Genomic DNA, 23,261 nt, shown 5'->3' on the forward strand with positions numbered 1-23,261 from the left:
TCCGGTGTGTCACACTGTCCTTTAATTGATACATCACTCCACCTCAACTTTTGCAGCACCTTTATCAGACACTTTAATTCACATCTTGAGTTTCCCAAGGCTGGTGTCCATAGTAGCCATCAAAGTTTCAATGCTGGTCATCTTAATCGCCTCTTTAACCATGCATGAGTATATCGCAGTGACGGCCCGCTCCACTTTTCCAAGCTGTACTATGATACCTACAGATGGTGTCATTGTTTCATTCTGACCCTCATGCAGTTCAACAGTGGCTTTACCAGCATCTTCAACCTCTTCAACCACTTCAAATCTCTGTTGAAATTATTGGGGGATGAGCAAATCCTGTTTATCTTTTTATAGTCTTACCCCACCATTTGAAATTAAGTGACTCCTGCATTGGTTCCCTTGGCAGGCAAGTGCACCACCAAATTGCAGATTGTGTTGATCCCCACTCCCTCCTCGGAGCACATGCCTATGTTGTCCCATTTGCCTTTGCTCAGGCTCCTCCGACTGCTGAGATCAAGGTAGATCCACATTTGCCTACTTCCACCAGCAGAAGAGAGGTCTCCAAGTACTTTATTCTATGTCCATGCAATCTCCACTGTCGTAAAGTAATATATCCACCCCTCTGTTGGGGGGAATCAAACTTCACGAAGTGTCCCGCATCTAGTGGGCGCTATCATGTTTCCCTCTGTCAGTAAAGGGGGAGAGCATGCTAGCCCACCGTGCTCTATGGACTCCGGGTTAAGGAAGGAAAACACATACCAACTGTCCACTCACAGCTTTTACTCCTACTTCATATAGCTTTGTGATCTTCAGCAGCCCGAGGACAATCTGGCAGTTCGGTCTCTGGAGCAGCTGAAGGAGTACAAAAGAAAGCATCCATCAGCGACGTCTTCTGGCTCAAAGTATGATTGGTGTTGCATTGCCTTAGACCGTCCATTTCTGCATACTCTGTGCACACCTCGCACACTGGGAGCCTTTGTTTTCATAACTAAGTTTAAAAAAAAAAAAAAAAGGTTCCTTTGCAACAATACCCACATTTTGAAACCTTAATAACAACTCTTTTAAAGTGTATAAGTACAATTAATTTTTTTTAAACAATTTTTATTAATTTCTTAACCCCTTCCATGCTTTTGACGAGCTCAGCTCGTCATCAGCGTTACCTACCGTGTGCTGATGACAAGCTGAGCTTGTCATGTAACATGGTATTTATGAAAATGCCGCACACAGCGGGAAAAACGGCCGCACGCATGCGGTTAAGCAGTTACAAAATACCATTACATCCGCCCTCAGCAACCTCTGCCCGCCTTACAGACCTATATCCTCCGGACCTTATATTTCCTCATTATCATATAGCATCAGTTGACAGTATACTTGTAACATCCTACTTATACTACTCTTAATTTCCTCCCCATGTCCTCCCTTATCTCTCCCCCCGGTGTGTCGCACATTAATCATCCAGTTCAAATCGTATGTTGCATCCATACTGCAATGTAGCCATTCCTAGTGTGTTCTTGTAAGGGGTTTTGCATTGCCTAGTGGTCTGCTCCTATTCCCCTTCCTGATTGATATTAACTAGTGCTTGCACCATCGTTTCCCAGGCGCTTGCTGTTTCTAGTGCCTTCTCATTTTTCAGCCGTCTCGCCTGTTGAAATCTGAGTGCACTCTCACTGCTGGCCCATTTTTGCAGCTCAGCCTTCCATCTCCCGCTATTAGGGCCTTCCTTTGCTTTCCAGCGCCTCGTTATTTCTCTTTTTGCAAACAATAGCCCCAGGTCCACAAATTTACTAGTCAGCTTTGTTTTGGAGGTATGTGGGAACCAGTGTAGTATGCAAGTTGCCATGTCGAACGTTCAACTCCTCTCTGTAACCTCATTCAGTATACTCCCTACTTCCTTCCAGTAATCTCCTAAGTTTGGGCACTCCCACAGCATGTGTTCCAGCTCCACCCCCTCACTCCTGCATCTAGGGCATGCTGCCTCCTCCACTTTGAAGTACTTCTTAACCTTCCCAGGTGTCGGGTACGCTTTGTGCAATATAAAGAAATGCACCAATTGGAATCACGCGTTCCTCGTGCCCTTCTAAGCCCTGCGTACTATTTGCTCCCACGAGGCTTCTGGTATAGGTTTCCCCACACCCGTTTCCCACTTTAATCTCAGATCATTTAGGGGCGCTAAACCTTCATTTCACATTCTGGAGTACAAGCACGTGACCGCTTTAAATGTTCCAGCTGCCATTACCACACATTGGCATGCCATAGTCGTTTGGGGTTCTTTTAGTCCCTCTCGCCACTGCAGCCGTATTGCATGTGCTAACGCCGCATGCAACAAGAAACCTCCCCTAGGAAGATCATATCGTTCCTGCAAGGCCCCATAAGGCAGCAGTTCCCCGTCTTCATATAGATCCCCGATGACCTGCACCCCCGCTAGATCCCAGTCCATCAAAGGTGTCCAGTCACTCCTATAAGGTAATGCCATGAGCATCCCCAGCGGGATCTCTGGAGCATACGGGTGAAGCACTCCAACCCTACGTTGGCTAAGATTCCAGCACATTCGCAGTGTTTTCTCCTCCAAGGTAAGGCCGGCAAGGTCTAGCTTCTGTTGTAAAATTATAAAGGACAAAATGTGTCGTGGTATCGCTTTGCCTCTCAAAACTTCAGGACCCCTAAACTCCCTTGCAATCTCCTGTGTTAGTACCTGGAATTGTGCCGCCAGATAGTAGAACTCAAAATCTGGGACCGCTAGGCCCCCTTCCACTTTCGGTCGCACTAGAGTTGCCTGGGCAACACGTCTTCTACCTGTACTCCATATGAAACCTATCACCAAGGATCGCAAAGATTTAAAGACCGTGTTTGGTATCCAAACAGGCAGGGTCCGAAAGTAATAAAGCAGTCTTGGGAGAGCTACCATTTTTAGTAACGCTATGCGGCCCATCACAGACAGCGGGAGTGTGGACCAGAAGGTCATATTGCCCTTTAAAGCTCTCATACAACGTCCAATATTTCCTTCTAGCATATCAGCTGTTCTATGATATATGTGTACTCCAAGATATACCAAGCATGTTGGTTCCCAACGCACCTCTCTCATTCTCTCCGAGGGGTGCCCATCTCACTTTATTGGGAACAGGCAAGTCTTGGCCCAATTTACTCGGAGTCCTGAAACCTCTCCAAACTCTGTCAACAGTGCCACTGCTCCATCCAACGCCTCATCTGCATCTCCTAGAAACATCAGCAGATCATCCGCGTATAGCGAGATATATTGCTGGTCCCCCCTGAAATCTAGGCCCTCGCATTGCTGCCCCAGTCGCGCTCTCACTGCCAGGGGTTCTATCGCTAGTGCAAACAGTAATGGGGAGAACGAACAGCCCTGTCTTGTGCCACGAGCTACTCCATATTGGGGAGATATCAGCCCTCCTATTTTTACCCTGGCTACCGCCACATTATACAGCCCACAAAGTCTTCACCTACCCCAAAACGCCCCAATGTCGCATGTAAGTACCTCCATTCAATGCTATCAAAGGCATTTTCTATATCCACAGACAGCACCATCGGGTTCGGGATTTCTGGGCGTTCTTCTCCCATAATCCTTACCAGTTTCCGTATATTGTTGGCTGTATTCCTACCAGGTATAAACCCCACTTGGTCTTCGTGAATCAATTCTGTCATGTGTTGCAGCAGGCGGGTCGCCAAAATCCTGCTCAAAACCTTGTAGTCTGTGGTCAACATTGACAGTGGTTTGTAGGCCGCTATATCTGTGCGGTCCCTCCCGGGTTTCAACAGCGGGATAACAAGTGCTTCTCTCATGGAACTGGGGAGGTAACCCAGTTTCTTTGCTTCCTTATAGACCTCAAGCCTTCGTGGAGCCAATAGATCAATATATTGTAGATAAAATTCTATCGGTAACCCATCCGCACCCGATGTCTTATTACGGGCCATATGTTTAATGGTGCATCTAACTTCTTCTAAAGTGACCTCCTTACCCAAACATTTCGCTTGCTCCTCTTCCACCTGCGGGAGGGGCACACTGTCTAAGAAGGCTTCTATTTCCGAATCCCCAGCTACCAGTGAGCTTTCGTATAACGCCTCATAGTAATCTAGGAACCTATGTAAAATTTCTCGTTGCAAGAAGACTGTGTCACCCCTTTGGTCTGTTAATGCCAAAATCGGTGAACCCCGTGTTATCGGGTTGGCTCGTCAGGCCAACAGCGTCTCTGCTTTGTCCCCCTCAGCATGTGCTCTCATAAGATAGGACTTGTAATCATAGTTCCTCAATCTTTCCACCTCCCCCGCCACAGCTTCTTTGGCCGCTACTACCTCCTCCTGCACCTCGGAGTGGCCAGGCCGTGCTAACTCAGCTGCCTTCAGCTTGCTCTCAGCCCTATCCACATCCTGTAACAGAACCTTCCGCACTCCCACATGCTTGCTAATGCAAATCCCCCGTATCACTACCTTAATCCCATCCCATTCTATCGCCCTCGTGGTTGCTGTGTTCGCATTTTCAATAAAGTAGTGTGTTATACCCTCGCCTATTATTCTGTGGAAAACCAGGTCGTCCAATGTCTCAGGCCCGAGCCTCCGTGTGGGGATGTCAGATTGCTCTATCACCCAACGCATGTTGAATAGTAGTGGATTATGGTCTGACAACGTTCGTGTGAGGTACTTTGTGTGCGCTATGGAGGGCGCCATCTGTGAAGAACATAGGACTACATCCAATCTAACGTGTAAGTTGTGCATTGCTGAAAAATGTGAGTACTCTCTTGCTTGTGGGTGCTGTGTGCGCTATACGTCTATTAAACCCCATCTAGTCTGCCAGTTCAGTCTACCTTTACTGCACAGCGCCACCTCCTTCCCTCTTAGTCTCCCTTCCACTGCTACAAACCTGCCCTCCGGGTCAATGGTTTGCTTCGTGACTTGGAACGGCACCCCTGCTCGTACCCATATTAACGCCCATCTAGCAAACGCAGAATATGCCGTGCTGAATACCTGCCCTCTCCACCTCCGTTGTAATGCTAATCCCTCCGCCTTTGTGAGGTGCGTTTCTTGGAGTAGTGCTATATGTATTCCCTTTCTAACCAAGTATGCATGTATTTTGTGCCGTCTCGTCATTCTATGAAGCCCCCTCACATTCCAGGTGATGTATCGTAAGGCAGGTGTTGTCCCCATTGCTGTACAATCCTGCCCCTATTGCTTCACACATCGTAGCAGACACACCGGTGTTTCCCCTTTCCCCGCCCTTCCCCCAACTCCCCTGACCCCCCACCCTCCCAAGAACAGGACCTAGTACAACATTGCTAGCCCCCATCCAAACCTTTGTGACAACTAAGTCGTCACTTAGCCAGTAGTCACTGTGGGCAAGCCTTATGGGCAACGGGGGGAGCTTGGTGCCACCCGGCTACCTTGCGCTCTTCGAATCCAATACCGCTGCCAAACCCCTTTATAACCATAACATTCCCATTGCGCCCCCCCCCCAACACCCCTCCGGACAAGTATTCTGGCCCCTTTAAGCTTTCAACCATTGTTCGAGCTCGTCAGTGTGGCCTAAGGCCCGAGGGCCATCTCTATTTGAGGTCCAAGTGCCCCAATAATGTGTCCGTAACACTATTCGTCCACCATTCAAGCTGTACTCACTCAGTGTACAATGTTACTCATCCAGCAGCTCATCCGCCATTCCTGGAGTGACCAATGGCAAATGTATACTTTTGTCTCCTGACGTGTCGATGTCCGAGTGTTCAACTTCCTTCTCAGTGTCCGTGCCCTTCTGCGACTGCCCCAGCAGCTCACTGGATATATCCGTTACTGCCTTCAGGACTCTCTGGCGCTCCACCTCAGTTTGCGATACTGATGGTTTTTGCAATCCCCGCCGTCGGTGTCGTATCCTCTGCAGTTTGCGGAGCTGCTGTCCCTCTGTGGGTTCACGTGTTTGGTGTTCTGGTGCATCCTTACCAGCCCTGTAAGACTCCAACCATTCCCACGCCTCCTCAGGTGTTTCATGGAAGTGTGTCCTCCCATCCAGCGCTATCCTCAGTTTAGCTGGAAACAACAGAGAGTACTGTAATCCTTCTGCTCTGAGTTCCTTTTTGACTGACTGGAATGACGCACGACGGCGCTGAATCTCGAAGGTGTAATCCGGAAATAGTGTGACCTTACTATTTCCGACATGGAAGGGGCCATCAGTACGGGCCCTCTGGAGCAGCAAGTCTCTATCCCTGAAGTGTAGCAAACGTGCTATCACCGGTCGAGGAGGACGTCCCTGTTCTGGTGGTTTCGCTGGGACTCTGTGCGCACGTTCTAGGGTGTAGTAGGGCGACAATCCCTCAGGTGCTACCATCGTTTTCAGCCATTCCTCCAGATAGCGCACCATATCCGTCCCCTCCGCCTTTTCAGGCAGTCCCACTACGCGGATGTTATTCCTTCTGTTCCTACTTTCGGCATCCTCCGCTCGCTTTTCCAGCGCTCCAATACGCTCTAACACAATTGCCATGGTCGCTGTCAGCGGGGTCTGTGCCGGTGCCACCTCCTGCAGCGCGCTCTCCACAGTCTTAACTCTGTCCGCTAATTTGGCGCGGTCCGCACGCAGGAGGCCAAGACCCGTCGCCACCTGCGCTATGTCTTGCTGGAGGGCCGCATGTGAGTTCGCTATGGCTGCCAACATTTTATCAAATTGTTGCTGTATGCCAGAGTCTTGTGGCGTTCCCTGCCCCCGTTCGGCTTGGGACTGGGGTTCTGTGTCTGACTGCTGCTGCATCTCTTCTTTCTTCGCTCTCGGTTTACCCATGATGAGGGTTATCTGCTGCCACCAGTGTGGCTTATACTCCCGTGCTGCTCGTGCCAGGAATCAGAAATCGCCCCTCCGCCGGTTCTCCTTGATTATCTGTTCCACTAGCCTGATCCACTTTTTCAGTCACCAATGCAATTCAGCCCAGTTCGCCAGACACCACCACGCCATGACCGCCCCTGGCTCACATCTCCATTGGTGCTCTGTTCAACAGGGGGTCAGCTAATGTTGCTCAGTCCGGTGGCAGGTTGTGCTCGTACTCCTCAGTCCTTTCTAGTAAATATAGTGGGGCCGTTCCGCTGTCTTTTAATTCCCTCTCGGCTTACGTGGCATATATAGTTCCTTTCCAGGGCAGCTCGTACACCGCCTCCGTTGCAATCCTCAGCCATGGTTCGTGTACATCCGTGGTGTGGCACACCCTGGTGGTCCCATTGGCCCTGCTGCCGGTCTCTATCTGGAGGTGCTGTTGCCGTCCCTCAATGCAGGGAGGTTAGCGCCCCTCCCCTTGAGCTCTCCCACAGATGTCCTTTTGCCAGGTCCTCCAATCCAGAGGTCCCCAACACTGCACGCCGGTGCCTTTCGTACCCCACTGCTGCCCACCAGGGGTCAGCCAGCACTACCGCGCCTGTTACCACCCGCGCCCCAGCTCATAGGCCTCAGCGTTCATGGAGCTACACATCCGCGGCCTGCAGCTCTGATCTCCGCCTCAGCCAACTCACCAGAGCGTGGTCGGGTGCCGCCCGCTTGTCCGCCAGTCCCCCGCCAGCCTCAATTGTTTCCGTGCTGCTCCCTGCGTAGACTGCGCTCGAGAAGCGCCAGCGCCTCCTCATCCCGTGCTCCTCCTGCTGCTCTCACCTCGCCGCAATGAAATCAGTCAATAAGTCCCCTGGTCCGCGTATTTCGCAACCTGGTTATGCAGCCTCCGGCGATCCGGACCTCCGCCCAGCATGAGCCCCACCGCCTCCAGTCGTGTTCCGCCTCGTCCGCTGGCTATGCCTGCACGGCTCCTTCGTGCCTGATCCGGCCGTCCTCTTTGTCTCTACGCCGCCATTTTGCCCCGTCCTTCCAGCCTCTATCTCCGTATCCAATTTCTTCCTGGGTGTCTCGAGACCTCGGGTTCAGGAGCGATTTACGGCCCCAACGTGGTCCCTTTTTCATTCTGCTACCCTCCGGTGGGGAAAGGGGGGTGCAGGTTATTCGTTTTTCAGGATGTTTACGGAGTTTTCCAGCGGAGCTCGGGGCTCACGCTGCCATCGCCTCAGCTTCCAAGCCACGCCCCCCTGTTTAAGTACAATTCATAGTAAGCTTCCTTATAATGATGGTTACTTCACTTGTATAGCACTCACTATCATTTGTCTGGTCTTTAGGCACTTATAACAGGTTATATGTTATCCAACTCAGTTGTACCCATTTTATAATTCTCAGAAGGATGAAAGATTGCTTGGAACCTTTGGAATTTCAAACCATAGCCTTCAGGTTACACATCGATCGCTATTATGAATGCATTAGTCCACTGAGCTATCTTAAATGCGAAGAGCATAGGCACTTCTGCTTCACATTATAAGGAGATACCTCTACTGGGTAGGTGGGCTGGAGCTTTTTGTGGTTTTTGGTGGTGCTTCAATTCCCACCACTCGGACTCAATGGTGTGTGCAGACACACCACGTTTCGAGATAACAAGCATGAGAAGCTTCATGTAACATGTTTAATTGTGTGGGTCAAGCGAATGTAGGCCATCTAAGCACTGGGAACTGATGTATTCGTAAAGTGTGTCAGTGCAATATTAAATTGCATTACATGCCATTCACGTGCAGCAAAGCAAAGCCGCCTTTGATAGATTCAAACGTCAATTCTGAAGTCAAACCTAGCATCACTATTCACATCCCATTTCTGTAACAATGCCTCATTTTAATGTAATCTTGTCAATCAAGTCTTTTTAATATTAAAATGTAAAGCTGTTTCAGTACATATGCCAATCAAACAATTTGATTTACCTTTGTCTTTTAGGCCTCTCACCTATACCTGCATGTTTGCTAAGTGTTTTTTGTAGTTGTAAATACATTGCTATTGCCTTTGTCTTTTAGGCCTCTCACCTATACCGGCATGTTTGCTAAGTGTTTTTTGTAGTTGTAAATACATTGCGATTTGACCTTTCTCATTTCTCTGTGCACCATGAAAATTCACACTACTAGTACCAGCTAAATAATGCTATTTTATGTCACAATATTTGGATAAGGTGACTCCTTCCCCAAGCCGTATGTTTGCAAACCCCATAGGTTCAGCACTACAGTGTTTGTAGTTCCAGAAAGCATGTAGAGTAACATATTGGTGAGACTACATGTTTCATCGATTTATCATATAGAATGTTTTTCATGCATGTGACTTTCAATGGGCCTCAATGCGGTTTGGATCGAGTAATCTTCTTCTTGTTTGTAGGGGGCGGTATTAACTCCCTCCATGGATCACACCATGTCGCTACAGCCGGCCTCCATGATGAGCCCTCTGGCGCAGCAGATGAGTCACCTTTCACTAGGCAGTACCGGAACAGTAAGTCTACTCTAACTATCTAAAGACATACATAAGTGCTTGTAAAAGTGCACAGAATAGTTCTCTTACTTGAACAATCATATATCTGCTCAGATTTGCCTAAACAGTTGATGGACAAAGGGGTTGGTGAATAGGCTCCATTACATGAGTGATTTTGTCAGATATTAGCTTTCCAGATCAGGTTAATGTCAGGAAATGCAGAACTTAGTTCAAGATGTGAGGAAAACCTTGCACTGGCTTTGAAAAATGTGTAATTCATAATTCAGTCTTAATTGGCAAAGTCCGACTGCTGAAGTTCATGCAGTTCCATTTTATGCTATCAACCTTGTTATTTTATATCTAATTACAAGACTTATTTGACAAAGTTGTGAGCAATATGCTCTAGAGATTAACTTGTGGAATGTGGCTCTTTGTGAGTATTTTAGTTTACTGAGTTTACCTTGAAACCACAGTCAATTCAGATCTTGTGATCCAGCATATTAAGCAATGATGTACTCATACGCAAGTCAGATTGTGATCTCCTTAATGTTGATTGAATCATGAAGCCTTAATGGAGGAGTATGAGACAGTTTGGGGAGATATGTTTTTTCAGTGGGTGGACTAAGGTACCTTGTGTGTGTGTGCACACGGACAAATGTTTACGAACCTAAGTATTAAATTACTTGTGTTAAGGAATCTTTAGAGATTAGCATTCCTTCATGCCGAAATAGGGTAATGTGTCTTTAACCTATTTGGCCAAATTAGCTGAAATGCACAAAATCAGAAATTCAACCTCAAATTGAAGATTCAAGCAAAATGAATGCTCCAAAAAAAAGCGACCAAGAAGGTACCTGCACCAAGACCTCCACATTATCACTACACTTCAGAGGCAGATTTACAGCAGAAGATCATCATATGGAGGTTGTGTATGGATGGTGCAAATCTTTAACACAGAAAGTCTCCTCTTGCTAAGCTGTTATCCATAGAGTTGCCTTTCAACATGGAGTAACCAAGCAAACTGAGCAAGAGGAGTTATATTCAAACTGCTTAGAGAAGACAAACACGTGCTAAAGACCAGATCCACTAAAGAGAACTTCAAAGGCCCATTAAATCAAGAGTAATTACACCAGAGTACAAACGTACTTTTAATGCGCATCCGCAGGACCCAGATCTCAATGTTTACCATACAACGGAGAAGCGTTCCCTTTTATAAGCTACTTGGGGTGGTAAGAAGACCAAGTGCTTAGATGCAGCATGGAAGAGAGCAGCTGCTGGTACATCTGTGACTACTTAACTCGCAGGGTTTGCTTAATCAGTATGACCAATATCAGTGGTCAGATATTGTAGAGGTCTTGCGACACATTCAAGAAACGCACCTAAAGAGATTCTCAAGCCTAATCAAAGAAGGAGCAATTTGAAAAGAAAGGCATCAGATGGTCTCTAGACCTTGTGGACATGTCCTGCAGACTGAATAACACTACCTTACTACACAGGAGACGGGTGTAGCCATGTATTTCAGACGAGGGGAGATATCCCACCGGTCAGTCATGCCATTTGAGTAGGACCATGTTTGAGAAGTTGAAAAGGTAAGAAAACCGCAACATCCACAGTGTTTTGCAACATCAATGGTCACTCCAAATCCCAAGCTCTCTGTAACTCTCTCTACATGGAGTCCAACAAGAGCCTCATCCATCGGCTGCAAATTGTTCAGAATGCTGCTGCACGCTTTGTTTTGGCTCTGCCTAAGCCATCATCTGCCACTAAGGCCAGGAAAGACCTCCACTGGCTTCCTGTGCAGCACAGAATTTCTTTTAAAATTCTCTGCTTGGCGTATAGAGCAATGGCGGAGGGACCAATGAATGCGATCGGTTCTTTACTTACCCGCCACGCTCCAATAAGATGTCTTCGGTCTGCCGGACTTTTCCAACTGGTTGTGCCCCGTTTTAGGTTGATGAGATGGGGAGCCAGGGCTTTCTCAGTTGTTGCTCCGCAGCTTTGGAATTCCATCCCAATTGAGATAAAAACGCTTCCCTCAATTGATCTGTTCAAAAAGGAACTTAAAACTTGGTTCTTTAGGAGGGCATACCTATGATAGAAAGCTGCATGTAGTGACGAGCTGTTATTTTGATATAGGCGCCTTGACGCCCACTGGGCAAAGTTTGCGCACAATAAGACTCCTTTCATTCATTCATTCATTCAAGCCATTGGTCCCTATGAAAGAAGGTTGTCTGTCTAAACGAGTCCATACCTTTTTCCCTTCAAATTCAAGACACCCATTGAGGTGCAATTAGGGTTTTGCAGCATGAATCCTTTCTGGATTCACATGCTGTGAATTATGCTGCCATCTAGTGGTTGTGTCCAAAACTCTCCTCTTGCGTAGTAGTCTCTTTTCTCTCTCCCTCTTTTTTTTGGTGGTGGTGGTGTTGTTGGGCGTCAACATTTGTCACCAATTTGATGTTTAGTTCAGCCTCTCCTGACTTCAGATGCCCTCCTCTGTAGTCTCCATGCGTGGTCACCATCTTTAGATTCTTTTTGCCTGCCATTGGGTCTGAAAGCATCGCTGAAGCTCTCCAATCTTCAAAAGGAAGAAGAAGAAAGATAACAGGGGATAATTGAGAATGATCGAAGACCAGGGAAGATAATTGCTACAGCAGAAGGAAGGGATTCTGAGCCACAGATTTCCACCGACTTCCACCAAAAAATACGTGGAATGCGCATTGAGCGACACGAAGAATGCGCGGACAGGGACCCCTTTGCTCTCTGTGAGATGGAGAACACACCGTTCGAGGCATGTGGGCTGCTGAATTCATATCTGTGCATATATCGCCGCCTAGTGTTGGGTCCGGATGATTGCACTTTGTTGTCCTGGAAGAGTCTTCGAAGTATCACGAGATAGGTGACTCCTCCCCTGGACTACAGTGCGCATGGGCATCCTTTCCATGCTCAGATTGTTTTTTTCCGCCATTGGGTTCGGATGCAAACTCCTATACTTCAACTCGGAATCAAAATAAAACTTTTCTAAAGGCCAAAAGGCCTTCGACTTCGTCGGTATCGTTCTCGTTCGGTACCTCTCTGCTCCATACAACCTTCCATCTCGAACCGGTTGTCGACGCGGGCCGGTGGGCCTTTTCGACGCCACGTGAGCCGGCCGTCGATGGAAAGAAGCCCCTTCAAAAGGTGCCCACAATGCAACTCGAAGTTCCCCCATACTGATAAACACTCAGTATGCAACAAGTGCCTTTCCCCAGACCATAGGGAAGAAACCTGCCCGGCCTGCGCCCAGTTCCGGTAATAAAAAAACATACGGATCCGAAGGGCCGCTAGGCAAGAGATGCAGCGATAGGCACCGGAACCCGACAACATCTTCGATGATGACCAGGACCTACCGGACGCTCAAGACTCGGACCTAGAGATCGTCACGGTCGAGGACTACTCCGACTCCGACGACGAACTCCCGTCGGGCCAAATCGGGAGTACACTGCCCCCGACACCAATTGACCCCTCGCCAAAGGCTCCGGTCGAGGCATCGCCGACAGGCCTTAGCCAAGATCATAAAAGACTTTCGACAACCCCGCCTTCAGGCTCAGCTCCGAAACCAAAACCTTCAGACATTCCAGGGCCTAGTCACATTGCCCCAAAGAAGGTTCCAGAGCCAAAAAAGGTCACCGACCCAAAGGGCGTCGATCCAAAAAAGACCGTACAGCCAAAGACCGTCGAGCCGAAAAAGGCTGTCGACCCCGCAAAGGCCGCTCAGCCTAAAGCCGTCGACCCCAGGAAATCGGTCGAGCCGAGCAAGGGAGCGCAGCCGAAGAGTGTCGAACCAAGGAAGGTCGCCGACCCGACCAAGCCTGCGGTTCCAAAAACCCTCGACCCGGCATCCGGTGCCGTATCGAAGCTGGACAAACCTGTCGACCCAAAAGTAACCGCTCCGAAGACACTGGTCGATCCAAAAAAGACCGTCGATCCGGTGAAAGACACTCACCCAAAGAAGCCTACGGAGCACAAACAACGTGTCGACCCGAAAATTCCCGTCGACCCGAAACCACGAGTCGAGCCGAAATCAGGGCCCGAGCCGAAAAAACCCAGCAAAACACCAAAGGTCGTCACAACCCTGCCTTTGTCGACCCAAAAAGGCCCCAGCCTAAACCCAGGACTGTAGAGGAAGAACTATTCCACCCAGATCCATTCGAGGACCAAGCAAAAATTTACATTAACCCAGACCCTGGTAAAGTTACCATACTGCATAAGAAAAAGAGACCTTTGGACTTTGCACCTGATTCACCTATCCCACTCAAAAAGAAGGACTTTGGCACTTCTCCCTCGAGACCCTCACTCCCTTTTCAACCTATTATGCCCTCCACACCACTTGCACCTACCTCACCTTCTAACCACGATGACTATGAGGGAGACACAGGGTATGAACCACAGCCCCTATATGACTTTCCTCAAGATCCAGATCAAGAGGAACCTTGGGAGGAGCCAACAGACCCTTATGATACACATCCTATCCCTGATGTGACCACTTATCCTACTAAACCATCACCCACTGATGACACAGTAGTATTTAACCAACTCATAGACAGGGCGGCGCAATTCCACAACATGGACATGCACAATGACCCCGTAGAAGAGGACTTCCACTGTGGAGAAATGTGGCTCAATGGTTAGAGCAGGCAGACCTCGATGCAGAGCTCTGGCCAGGGACCAGGGTTCTATTCCCGCCTCGGCGGGTCTCGGGCTCATTAATTCCCCTGACCGGATATTCTCGCCTCAGTGCCTGTTCTTATTATGGGTCCCACACTGCAACTCTGGGCAATAGCTTGCTTAGTCTCCACAACGGCCCCCACAACGCGACGGATGCCTGGTCTGCACCATGGGGTTGCCCAGGAGTGGACACTTCACAGGGAAAGCCAGGAAGGGTTCCCTTGCGGTATTCGTACAAGCGCCGGGAAACCCACTGCGGGTAGCTGTGCGCTATACAAGTACAAAAACATTTACATTTACATTTGACACTTTCACTACTGCAGAGAAAAGGGTCAAAACACTTCCAATGCTGAAGGGAGTTCTAAAACATGCACCTGACATATTCAAGGACACTGCCAAGGCACGGGTAATCAATCCCAGAATAGAAAAAAAAGTATAGACCGGCTCCTACAGACCCCACTTATATCAAGGGCCAGCTGCCATTAGACTCCCTAGTGGTTGCTAACGCACGAAAAAGAGCCAACTCTCAGACTACAGGGGAAGCACCTCCCCCTGATAAGGAGTCCAAAATCCTAGAGGCATCGGGCAAAACTGTAGCGGCACAGGCATCCAATTCTTGGAGAATTGCTAACACACAGGCACTACTGGCTCGTTACGATAGGGCACATTACGATCAGCTCGAGAGCCTTATGCATCATTTGCCCGAGCTGTTTAAAGCACAAGCAAATAATCTCATTCAGGAGGGAAAGTTCATCTCCAATGCCTCCATTAAATGTGCGCTGGACGCTGCAGACACCGCAGCTAGATCCATTAATACTAGTGTCCTCCTCCGCAGACATGCATGGCTGCGGGTTTCAGGTTTTAAGAATGAGGTGCAGTCCACCAATCTAAACCAACCAGTTAACCCAGATTTTTTATTTGGTCCTGCGGTAGACACCATCTTGGACAAAATGAAAAAGGACACAGAAACAGCAAAATCCATTTCGGCGCTCCTCATACAGAGCAAATACACGAGGAAATGCCTCACAAACATCTACCTCCTACAAGGGTAACACACAAGGTTCCTTCACAAAGAACACCAACAGAGGTGGTTACAGAGGTAACAATCCTAAGGGAAGGGGGCGGAGAGGCAATAACACCAGAGCCTCCGCCACCTCAAAACAGTGACTTCATTACGCTGCCTCCGGAACACTTAACACCAGTCGGAGGCAGATTGCAACCGTGCCTACCTGTCTGGCACGCAATCACCACAGACAGGTGGGTATGCGAAATTATCCAGTCTGGTTATTGCCTAGAACTGACTTCTACGCCACCAAACATACCACCCAGACATCGCCCTATGTCCATAGAACACATCACCCTACTTCAACAAAAGGTGAAAAGCATGCTGGAAAAGAGGGCCATAGAGACAGTCCCTTTCCACCAGCAGGGGACAGGAGTATACTCCCTATACTTCCTTATTCCCAAGAAGGACGGTTCCCTCAGACCAATACTGGACCTCAGACCCCTGAATCAATACATACTGTCGGAGCACTTCCATATGATCACACTACAGCAAGTGCTCCCGTTGCTACAACAAGGAGACTTCCTAGCAACACTGGACCTCAACCCATCCATCCAGCCCACAGAAAATACCTCGGGTTCACAAGAGAAGGGCAATACTACCAATTCAAGGTTTTGCCCATCGGGGTTACCACGGCTCCAAGAGTGTTTACAAAATGCTTAGCGACAGTAGCAGCGCATCTCAGGAGGCAACACCCATGTGTACCTTATCTGGACGATTGGCTAATACAAGCAAAATCGTACCAAGAGTGTGCAACACACACGTCCCACACTATCCAGTTGCTACACAGCCTAGGCTTTTCAATCAACTACACAAAATCGCAGCTGCAACCTTCCCACATACAGCAATACCTAGGAGCCACTATAAACACCTCAGTGGCAAAGGCGTACCCAAACACAGCAAGGATAGCCAGCATGCAGATACTCATTCGCAATTTCCTGCCACAGCACTCCCTGCCAGCCCAAGTTTTCATGCAGCTCATAGGCATGATGGCCTCCTGCATATTCATTGTCCCCCATGCCAGACTTCAAATGCGCCTGTTACAGGAATGCCTAGCACGGCATTGGAACCAGGCTCGTGGACACCTAAAAGACCTAGTGTTGGTGGACAGTCGCACACACAAATCTCTGCAGTGGTGGAACCCACAAAACCTTTCACAAGGGCGACTGTTCCAAGAGCCGGTTCCACAACTAGTACTAACAGCGGACGCATCACTGACAGGCTGGGGAGCCCATCTCCTTCAGTACACAGTACAAGGGCTCTGGACAAAAAAAACAAAAAAGGCGGCATATCAATCAACTAGAGTTGCTAGCGATCTTCCTAGCCCTAAAAGCCTTTCAAAAATACGTGTACAACAAGACGGTGTTGATCCGGACGGACAACATGACTGCAATGTACTATATCCAGATACAGGGAGGAACCCACTCTCCACAGCTGTCCCATCTGGCGCAAAGCATATGGAAGTGGGCAATTCAAAAGAACATCTTTCTCCTAGCAGAACACCTCCCAGGGAAGGAAAATCAGATTGCCGACCTGCTCAGCAGGCACAGCCAACAAATACACGAATGGGAGATTCACCCCCAAGTTCTCCAACCATTCTTCGAGGAATGGGGTCACCCAGAGGTAGACCTCTTTGCCACAAAAGAAAACTCCAAATGCCAGTACTTTGCCGCCAGATTCCCACATCCGTTGTCACTGGGCAATACGATATGGATGAACTGGTCAGGCAGATTTGCGTACGCTTTTCCCCCAGCACCGTTGATCCCGCTGGTGGCACGCAAACTGCGACAACACTCACTCACCCTAATCCTAGTTGCTCCCACATGGGCGAGACAACCATGGTACACAACGTTCCTAGAACTTTCAGTAGTTCCTCATCAAAAACTATGCCTTGCTCCACATCTTCTAACCCAGAACCATGGAGAAATAAGACACCCAGATCCCAATCAGATGAACCTAGCGATCTGGCTCCTGAGGTCCTAGAGTTCGGATACCTTAACTTGTCCCCAGACTGCATGAACATCATTAGGGAGGCAAGGAAACCAACCACACGAACGTGCTATGCAGCCAAATGGAAAAGATTTGTTATTTACTGCAACAATAACCAAATCAACCCATTAGACGCTTCCATACAAAACATTATATGCTACCTGCTGCATTTACAAAGATGTAACTTAGCATACTCTTCCATATGACTACACCTCGCTGCTATAGCAGCATACCTTTAGAACAGGCAACACCTTTCACTCTTCAGGGTACCAGCAATTAAAGCATTTATGGAGGGCTTCGAAAGAGTGATCCCTTCAAGACACCCTCCTTCCCCAGTCTGGAATCTAAATATAGTGCTTACCAGACTCATGGGACCTCCTTTCGAACCTCTACACTCATGCGAATTGCAATTCCTAACGTGGAAGGTGGCATTCTTAGTTGCCATCACCTCACTCGGAAGAGTGAGCGAATTGCAAGCACTGACAATTCAGGAACCCTTCATGCAGGTACATGCTAACAGGGTAGTTCTTCGAACAAACCCTAAATTCATGCCTAAAGTCGTATCCAACTTCCATATTAATCAAGCAATTGAAGTGCCAGTATTCTTTCAGAATCCACAATCAGTAGCTGAAAGAGCCCTGCACACACTAGACGTTCGAAGAGCTCTACTATACTATGTGGACAGAACTAAATCCTTTAGGAAAACAAAACAACTGGTTGTTGCTTTTGCCCCACAACACAAGGGAAATCCTATTTCAAAGTCAGGAATAGCCCGATGGATAGTTAAATGCATTCAAATATGTTATCTAAAAGCTAAACGCACTTTAACAGTCCCCCCTAGAGCACACTCTACAAGGAAAATAGGGGCATCCATGGCTTTCCTAGGGAATATTCCCCTCGAAGACATCTGTAAGGCAGCCACATGGTCCACCATACACAGTTTCACTAAACACTACTGTGTAGACGTGCAAGCAAAACAGCAAGCTGCTGTAGGCCAGGATGTCCTCAAAACTCTTTTCCAAACTGCTGCAGCTGGCACAGGTGGCCACCGCTAGAGGAGATACTGCTATTCAGTCTATGCACAGATATGAATTCAGCAGCCCACATGCCTCGAACGGAATATGCTACTTACCAGTATGCATCTGTTCTTGGCATGTAGGGCTTCTGACATTCATATCGCCCGCCCTCCTCCCCGGCGCCTGTCGCAGCTGCAGCATTATCTCTAGCATGGACATCTCTTACTTTCCTATCTCCACCTCTGCCACAATGGCGAAAAACAATCTGAGCATGGAAAGGATGCCCATGCGCACTGTAGTCCAGGGGAGGAGTCCCCTATCTTGTGATACTTCAAAGACTCTTCCAGGACAACAAAGTGCAATCATCCGGACCCAACACTAGGCGGCGATCTATGCACAGATATGAATGTCAGCAGCCCTACATGCCAAGAACAGATGCATACTGGTAAGTAGCATATTCCTTTCCATTTCTGCCCGGAGTGCCATCACAAGTTTGCCAAGAGGGGCAACTACCAGGTTTCAATCTCCGTCTGCCAAGAGACCACAAGACCAACACAAGTCAGGCCTGTGCAGAATTCAAACTGAGGGCACGAGAAAAGCATTGGTAGGTGCCCTACGCCATACAGTGGCAGAAGAAAACACAATCATTGAGAGACCTCGGGCTAACAAGGAGTGCAATGGCATCAAAGGAAAGGTCTTGAACTCCAAAAAAGATATCATCAAGCGGGAACACAAGAAAATGAAACAGAGGCGTACTCGGGTAATGCAGAAACAAAATGGGAGTGGTTGAGCCGAGAACTTCTGACTTTAGAACACAAAAGACTGCCCTGGCGCCGAACATTTCGCCAACCAAAGGCAAACGGGGCAAAAAGAGCCCCTCTGGTTCAATACAAATGCCACTACAGGTGATTGAGCCTTGGGAGAAGACACCAGCATCGAAAGGCGATCATGGTCGTGAGATGGCCAAGAAGACTGCAGCCGAAACTTCGACGGCAAAGAAAAGTTTGATGGCCACGCTTGATGCCAAGCGTACAGGAGAAGAAAGACTCTGGGGAATTGGACCCCCTAAAGACACCAGAGCCAAAAGAGGAACAAGAACTCTTCTATGAAGAGGAGGACTCTGAGTCGCAGGATGTCAAGGAGTCCAAAGGCATTGAAGAACATTGGCAAGATCTCGCAGCAGATTCCCCCAAAGAAAGTGTGGACACGTATCTGCCGAGGTCATCGCTCCCGGATGACATCACCATGTACAATCAGATTGTTTAAATGGCAGCAGAATGGTATGGGGTCCAGCTGGATGAAGAGAAATCGAAGACTTGCTTTCTGCTGGAGACACTCCTGCCCTCGCAAAGCAAGAGCCAATTCCCATCAGTGCTGCCGAGCAGTTTGGATCAGGGAAGAGAGGCATTCAAGTAGCCAGCAAACCTGCATACATTTGGGGCAATGCAGTGGCAGACTCTTCTCATTGTTGCCACAGCTAGGAAAGAGCCAATGTACCAACTTTCTCTTGGCCAGGTTAATGTGCTTTTAACAATACAGAACAAATATCACATTGAGTTCCGGACAGTGCCACATAATCTCCTCCATGGACGAGCCCAACAAAGATCACCTGCTACTACTACTAGAGCAGATGATCTCCCAGTTACCAAAAGCAGAATTTCAATATGGTAACAACTTTCCAATTACCTTGAGGTAAGGGAGAAATTATTGGCAGTTCAGTATTTTTCAGCATATCATCTACAGTCAAGATGTTTTACCAATTATTATGTTATTGTAGTTGCACATCTTTATCACTACTATGTAGCCTTTCCACGACAATTGGCCTCTTGGAGGGCTATGCCAGTGCAGAAATGCCAAACCCACTCCAAAAAGAATCATGCACCCAAATGTCCTAGTCAACTTTTTAGGAGCACCAACAATTCATTTGAGGTAATATCTCCAGTGGTAGAGCAAGTTGCAAGATTTGTCGTGTCAGAGTTTGACCCATTGTTACCTGACATTTCGATATCTGGCAGTGAGAAAGACCATGAAGTTTCTGCAGATTATTGCATCCTGCATTGCTTTAGTACCCAATGGAAGGCTACAAATGTGCTCACCTGGGGATATTTCCTGAGTCAGTGGTCTCAAGTAACGGTATATTTTACAACAACAGGGAGAGGTATTTAGACAAGGGCAATCACCACTCCTAATAAGTGGTAGGTCCAGCCTCAGCGGGTACCCTACAATTGTGAATGAACACAAAGATTGCTGGGCTGTTCTTCAAGTTTAAGTATAGTACGTGTCACTGTAGTGTGTAGGATGTTGTAAGGTCTCATGGAGTCCTACAGTTGGGCATCCATTTTGTTGGATGTAATGCCCTCAAACACCCTTTCAGGTATCATGCTTCATCATCTGGGCTGCTCCTCATTGGGTCGGCGGTGCAATACCCAACGGGCGACCCCTCAAAGAGGGGCTCTTTAGCGGAGATCTTTAATCCAACTGCCGATCTTTAATCCAACTGCCGCTTTGGTGAAGTGCGGGTGTGGGGCCAAGAGAGCGTAGACGTGTTAATGTGGGTTAAAATAAAGCTAGGAGTACCAGGGATGAATTTATTCTGGGGGTCCCGTGCTCTAATTAATAGGAAGACTGACCGGTAGTCGCTGGAATGTTATGCTTCCAATTACGAATCACGATTCAGTTTGTGCTCTAATTGGTCGACATGGTTCTCTCTTGTGTGTATTAACTAGCGATTCTTCAGGACCTAAAAATAAAGAATATATCTGAAGTTACGACTGTCTACGTAAATGTGCTCTCACTAGTATCTAATGTCAGGTGTACAGTCCAGTGGATTTAATAACAGAAAAAATGTGTTTCCTGCATTGTACCTGAGTTGAGCTGCATCTACCTGGTTAGGGAGAAAAAGAAGCAAATCACAACAGGTAGGGATTATAACATCGGGTGACTCTGTACATTCCTTGTGACATGCTAGAATACGTGCTACTAGCATGTGAATTAAAACCAATGCACTGGTGTTCATGCAATTCCTCAGTGAGCCACATTTTGGGCATGCTCCTGTGGACAAATGGATAAAAAGTTCTGAATTAGAACACAACAGATTACGACACAGAGTGTCAGAGGCAACTGAATGACACACGATATTACACAGCAATCCCCCAGAGCCCGACTGAACGTCTCAAAAACACCATCTCAGGGATGGTAGAGTCAGCGCAATGCCAGGGTTGGATCAGTAAAAAGAAAGCAGATTTTCTGGTCAAGAAGGACCCAAGGGTCCCTTATTTCTACATTCTGCCTAAGGTTTACAAAGGGATAGCACCAGTCCCAGGCCGCCCGATAGTCTCCGGGATCGACTCAGTGTTGGAACCCTTATCACAGTTTTGCGACCACTTTCTCCAGACCCTGGTGAAACATATCCCGTCTTACATCCAGGACACAACGGACATGTTACGCCTATTACAAAACCACGAGGACTGTTCCCAAATAGACTTCCTCATCACACTAGACATGGAAGCCCTCTATACCAACATCCCCCTGAGGGCCTCCTTAGATGTCATTGAGGAAGCACTTAACAGAGGCCCGTGGGAGTCACCAACACCAACCACATTTATCATGGAGTGTGCAGAAAAGGCTTTAACTGAGAACTACTTTGAATTTAAGGGTCAGTACTACCACCAAACGCAGGGAACCTCGATGGGGAGCACCTTCGCCCCTAGTGTGGCCTGTCTGTATATGGCCGACTTTGAGGACAAGCACATCTTCTTACAGACCAACCCGTACCAGACTAACATAAGACTGTGGAAGCGTTTTATAAATGACATCTTGGTATTCTGGGCGGGAAACAGAGAATCCTGCAATGAGTTTTTTAATTGGATAAACACACTTAATCCATACTTGAAGTTCACTATGACAGCATCTGCTTCCCAGATTGCTTTTTTAGACCTCGCTATCAAGATTGAAGGTGGCTGACTCAGCACAACCATGTTCAGGAAGAGCACGGATCGTAATAGCCCCCTGCACTTCACTAGCCATCATCCCAGAGCACTGCGAGTCAACCTACCCTTTGGGCAATTCCTAAGGGTTAGGCGCAACTGCAGTAACTTGGAGAGCTATAAAGCAGAATCCACGATCCTCTCTAGGAACCTTTTTGATGGAGGCTACCCCTCGAGGGAAATCAAGAGAGCCAGGAAAAAGGTACAACACAACCACAATGAGAGCTTACTAGAACGGAGAACAAAGGAGCCCTTAGACAACCAACCTATGACATGCTTCACAACTTTCACACCAGCGTCTAACGAAGTGGGGAAAATTGTTAGACGACACTGGCAGATCTTGAACACGGGCATCCTGGATATGGAACCACCAAGGTTTGCGTTCAAAAGGTCCAAAAATATTAAGGATATCTTGGTACAGACGAGACCAAAGAAAGAAAAAGCCGCAGTCACACAAACCACCCTCTGGCAATTACCCGCAGTGAAGGACATTACCCCTGCGGGAGTTGCGCTGCCTGTCCCTTTACGAAAGTACACAACACAATCACATTGTCCGACTCCTTCACTTGGGAAATGAGAGGACATACGAACTGTAATAGTGCAAATTGCATTTACCTATTAACATGCCCATGCGCACAGTATTACATTGGTATGACTACCCGTCCAATTAAGACACGAATCTCTGAACACCGGAGCAACTTCCGGTGTAAGAAGAGTAATACCAAAATGTGCAGACACTATATTGAACTGAACCATACTCCTGACCCACTACAGTGGTAGGTCCTGGAAGCGAACCCCAGAACATCCAAACAGAGCTTGTTCTTCAAAGAACAAAGGTGGATACATAGGCTTTCAACAGATAGCAGAGGGTTAAACGAGGAAATACCATGGAGTACCTTGTAGGTGAGCCTCCATACAGAACTACCAAACCAGCACACTACAGCTGACCATTCCACACAATCATTGTACATAATACAACACAGCACGACAGGGAGAACACAAATGGCCATACCGCCCACGCTACATACACCAAGTAGTGAATATTAATTATTGATCATCTGCCCACAAACGGGAGTCACAACTGGGGCGCTTAACCATGGTCAACTTCAGATCTACCCTCTATAATGGCCACCTTTGTTAACACCCACCGTTGTGTGATTTGGGGACGAAGGAATTAATATTATCCAGTATTGGGGTATCTTTCA

At 47.9% G+C, this 23,261-nt stretch overlaps 1 protein-coding gene across 8 annotated transcripts in view; it reads left to right on the forward strand.

Annotated features, from left to right (window-relative positions):
- Positions 1-23,261, forward strand: part of RBMS1 (RNA binding motif single stranded interacting protein 1) — a 764,797-nt gene that overhangs the window by 703,734 nt on the left and 37,802 nt on the right. For all 8 annotated transcript variants that reach the window (XM_078681673.1, XM_078681675.1, XM_078681672.1 and 5 more), the window contains exon 11: positions 9,209-9,319. In XM_078681673.1, the coding sequence (XP_078537799.1) occupies positions 9,209-9,319 (111 nt within the window). The remainder of the gene's footprint in view (positions 1-9,208; positions 9,320-23,261) is intronic.

This window comes from Lissotriton helveticus, chromosome 3_1 (genome assembly GCF_964261635.1).
Source record: "Lissotriton helveticus chromosome 3_1, aLisHel1.1, whole genome shotgun sequence".
Lineage (NCBI taxonomy): Eukaryota > Metazoa > Chordata > Amphibia > Caudata > Salamandridae > Lissotriton > Lissotriton helveticus.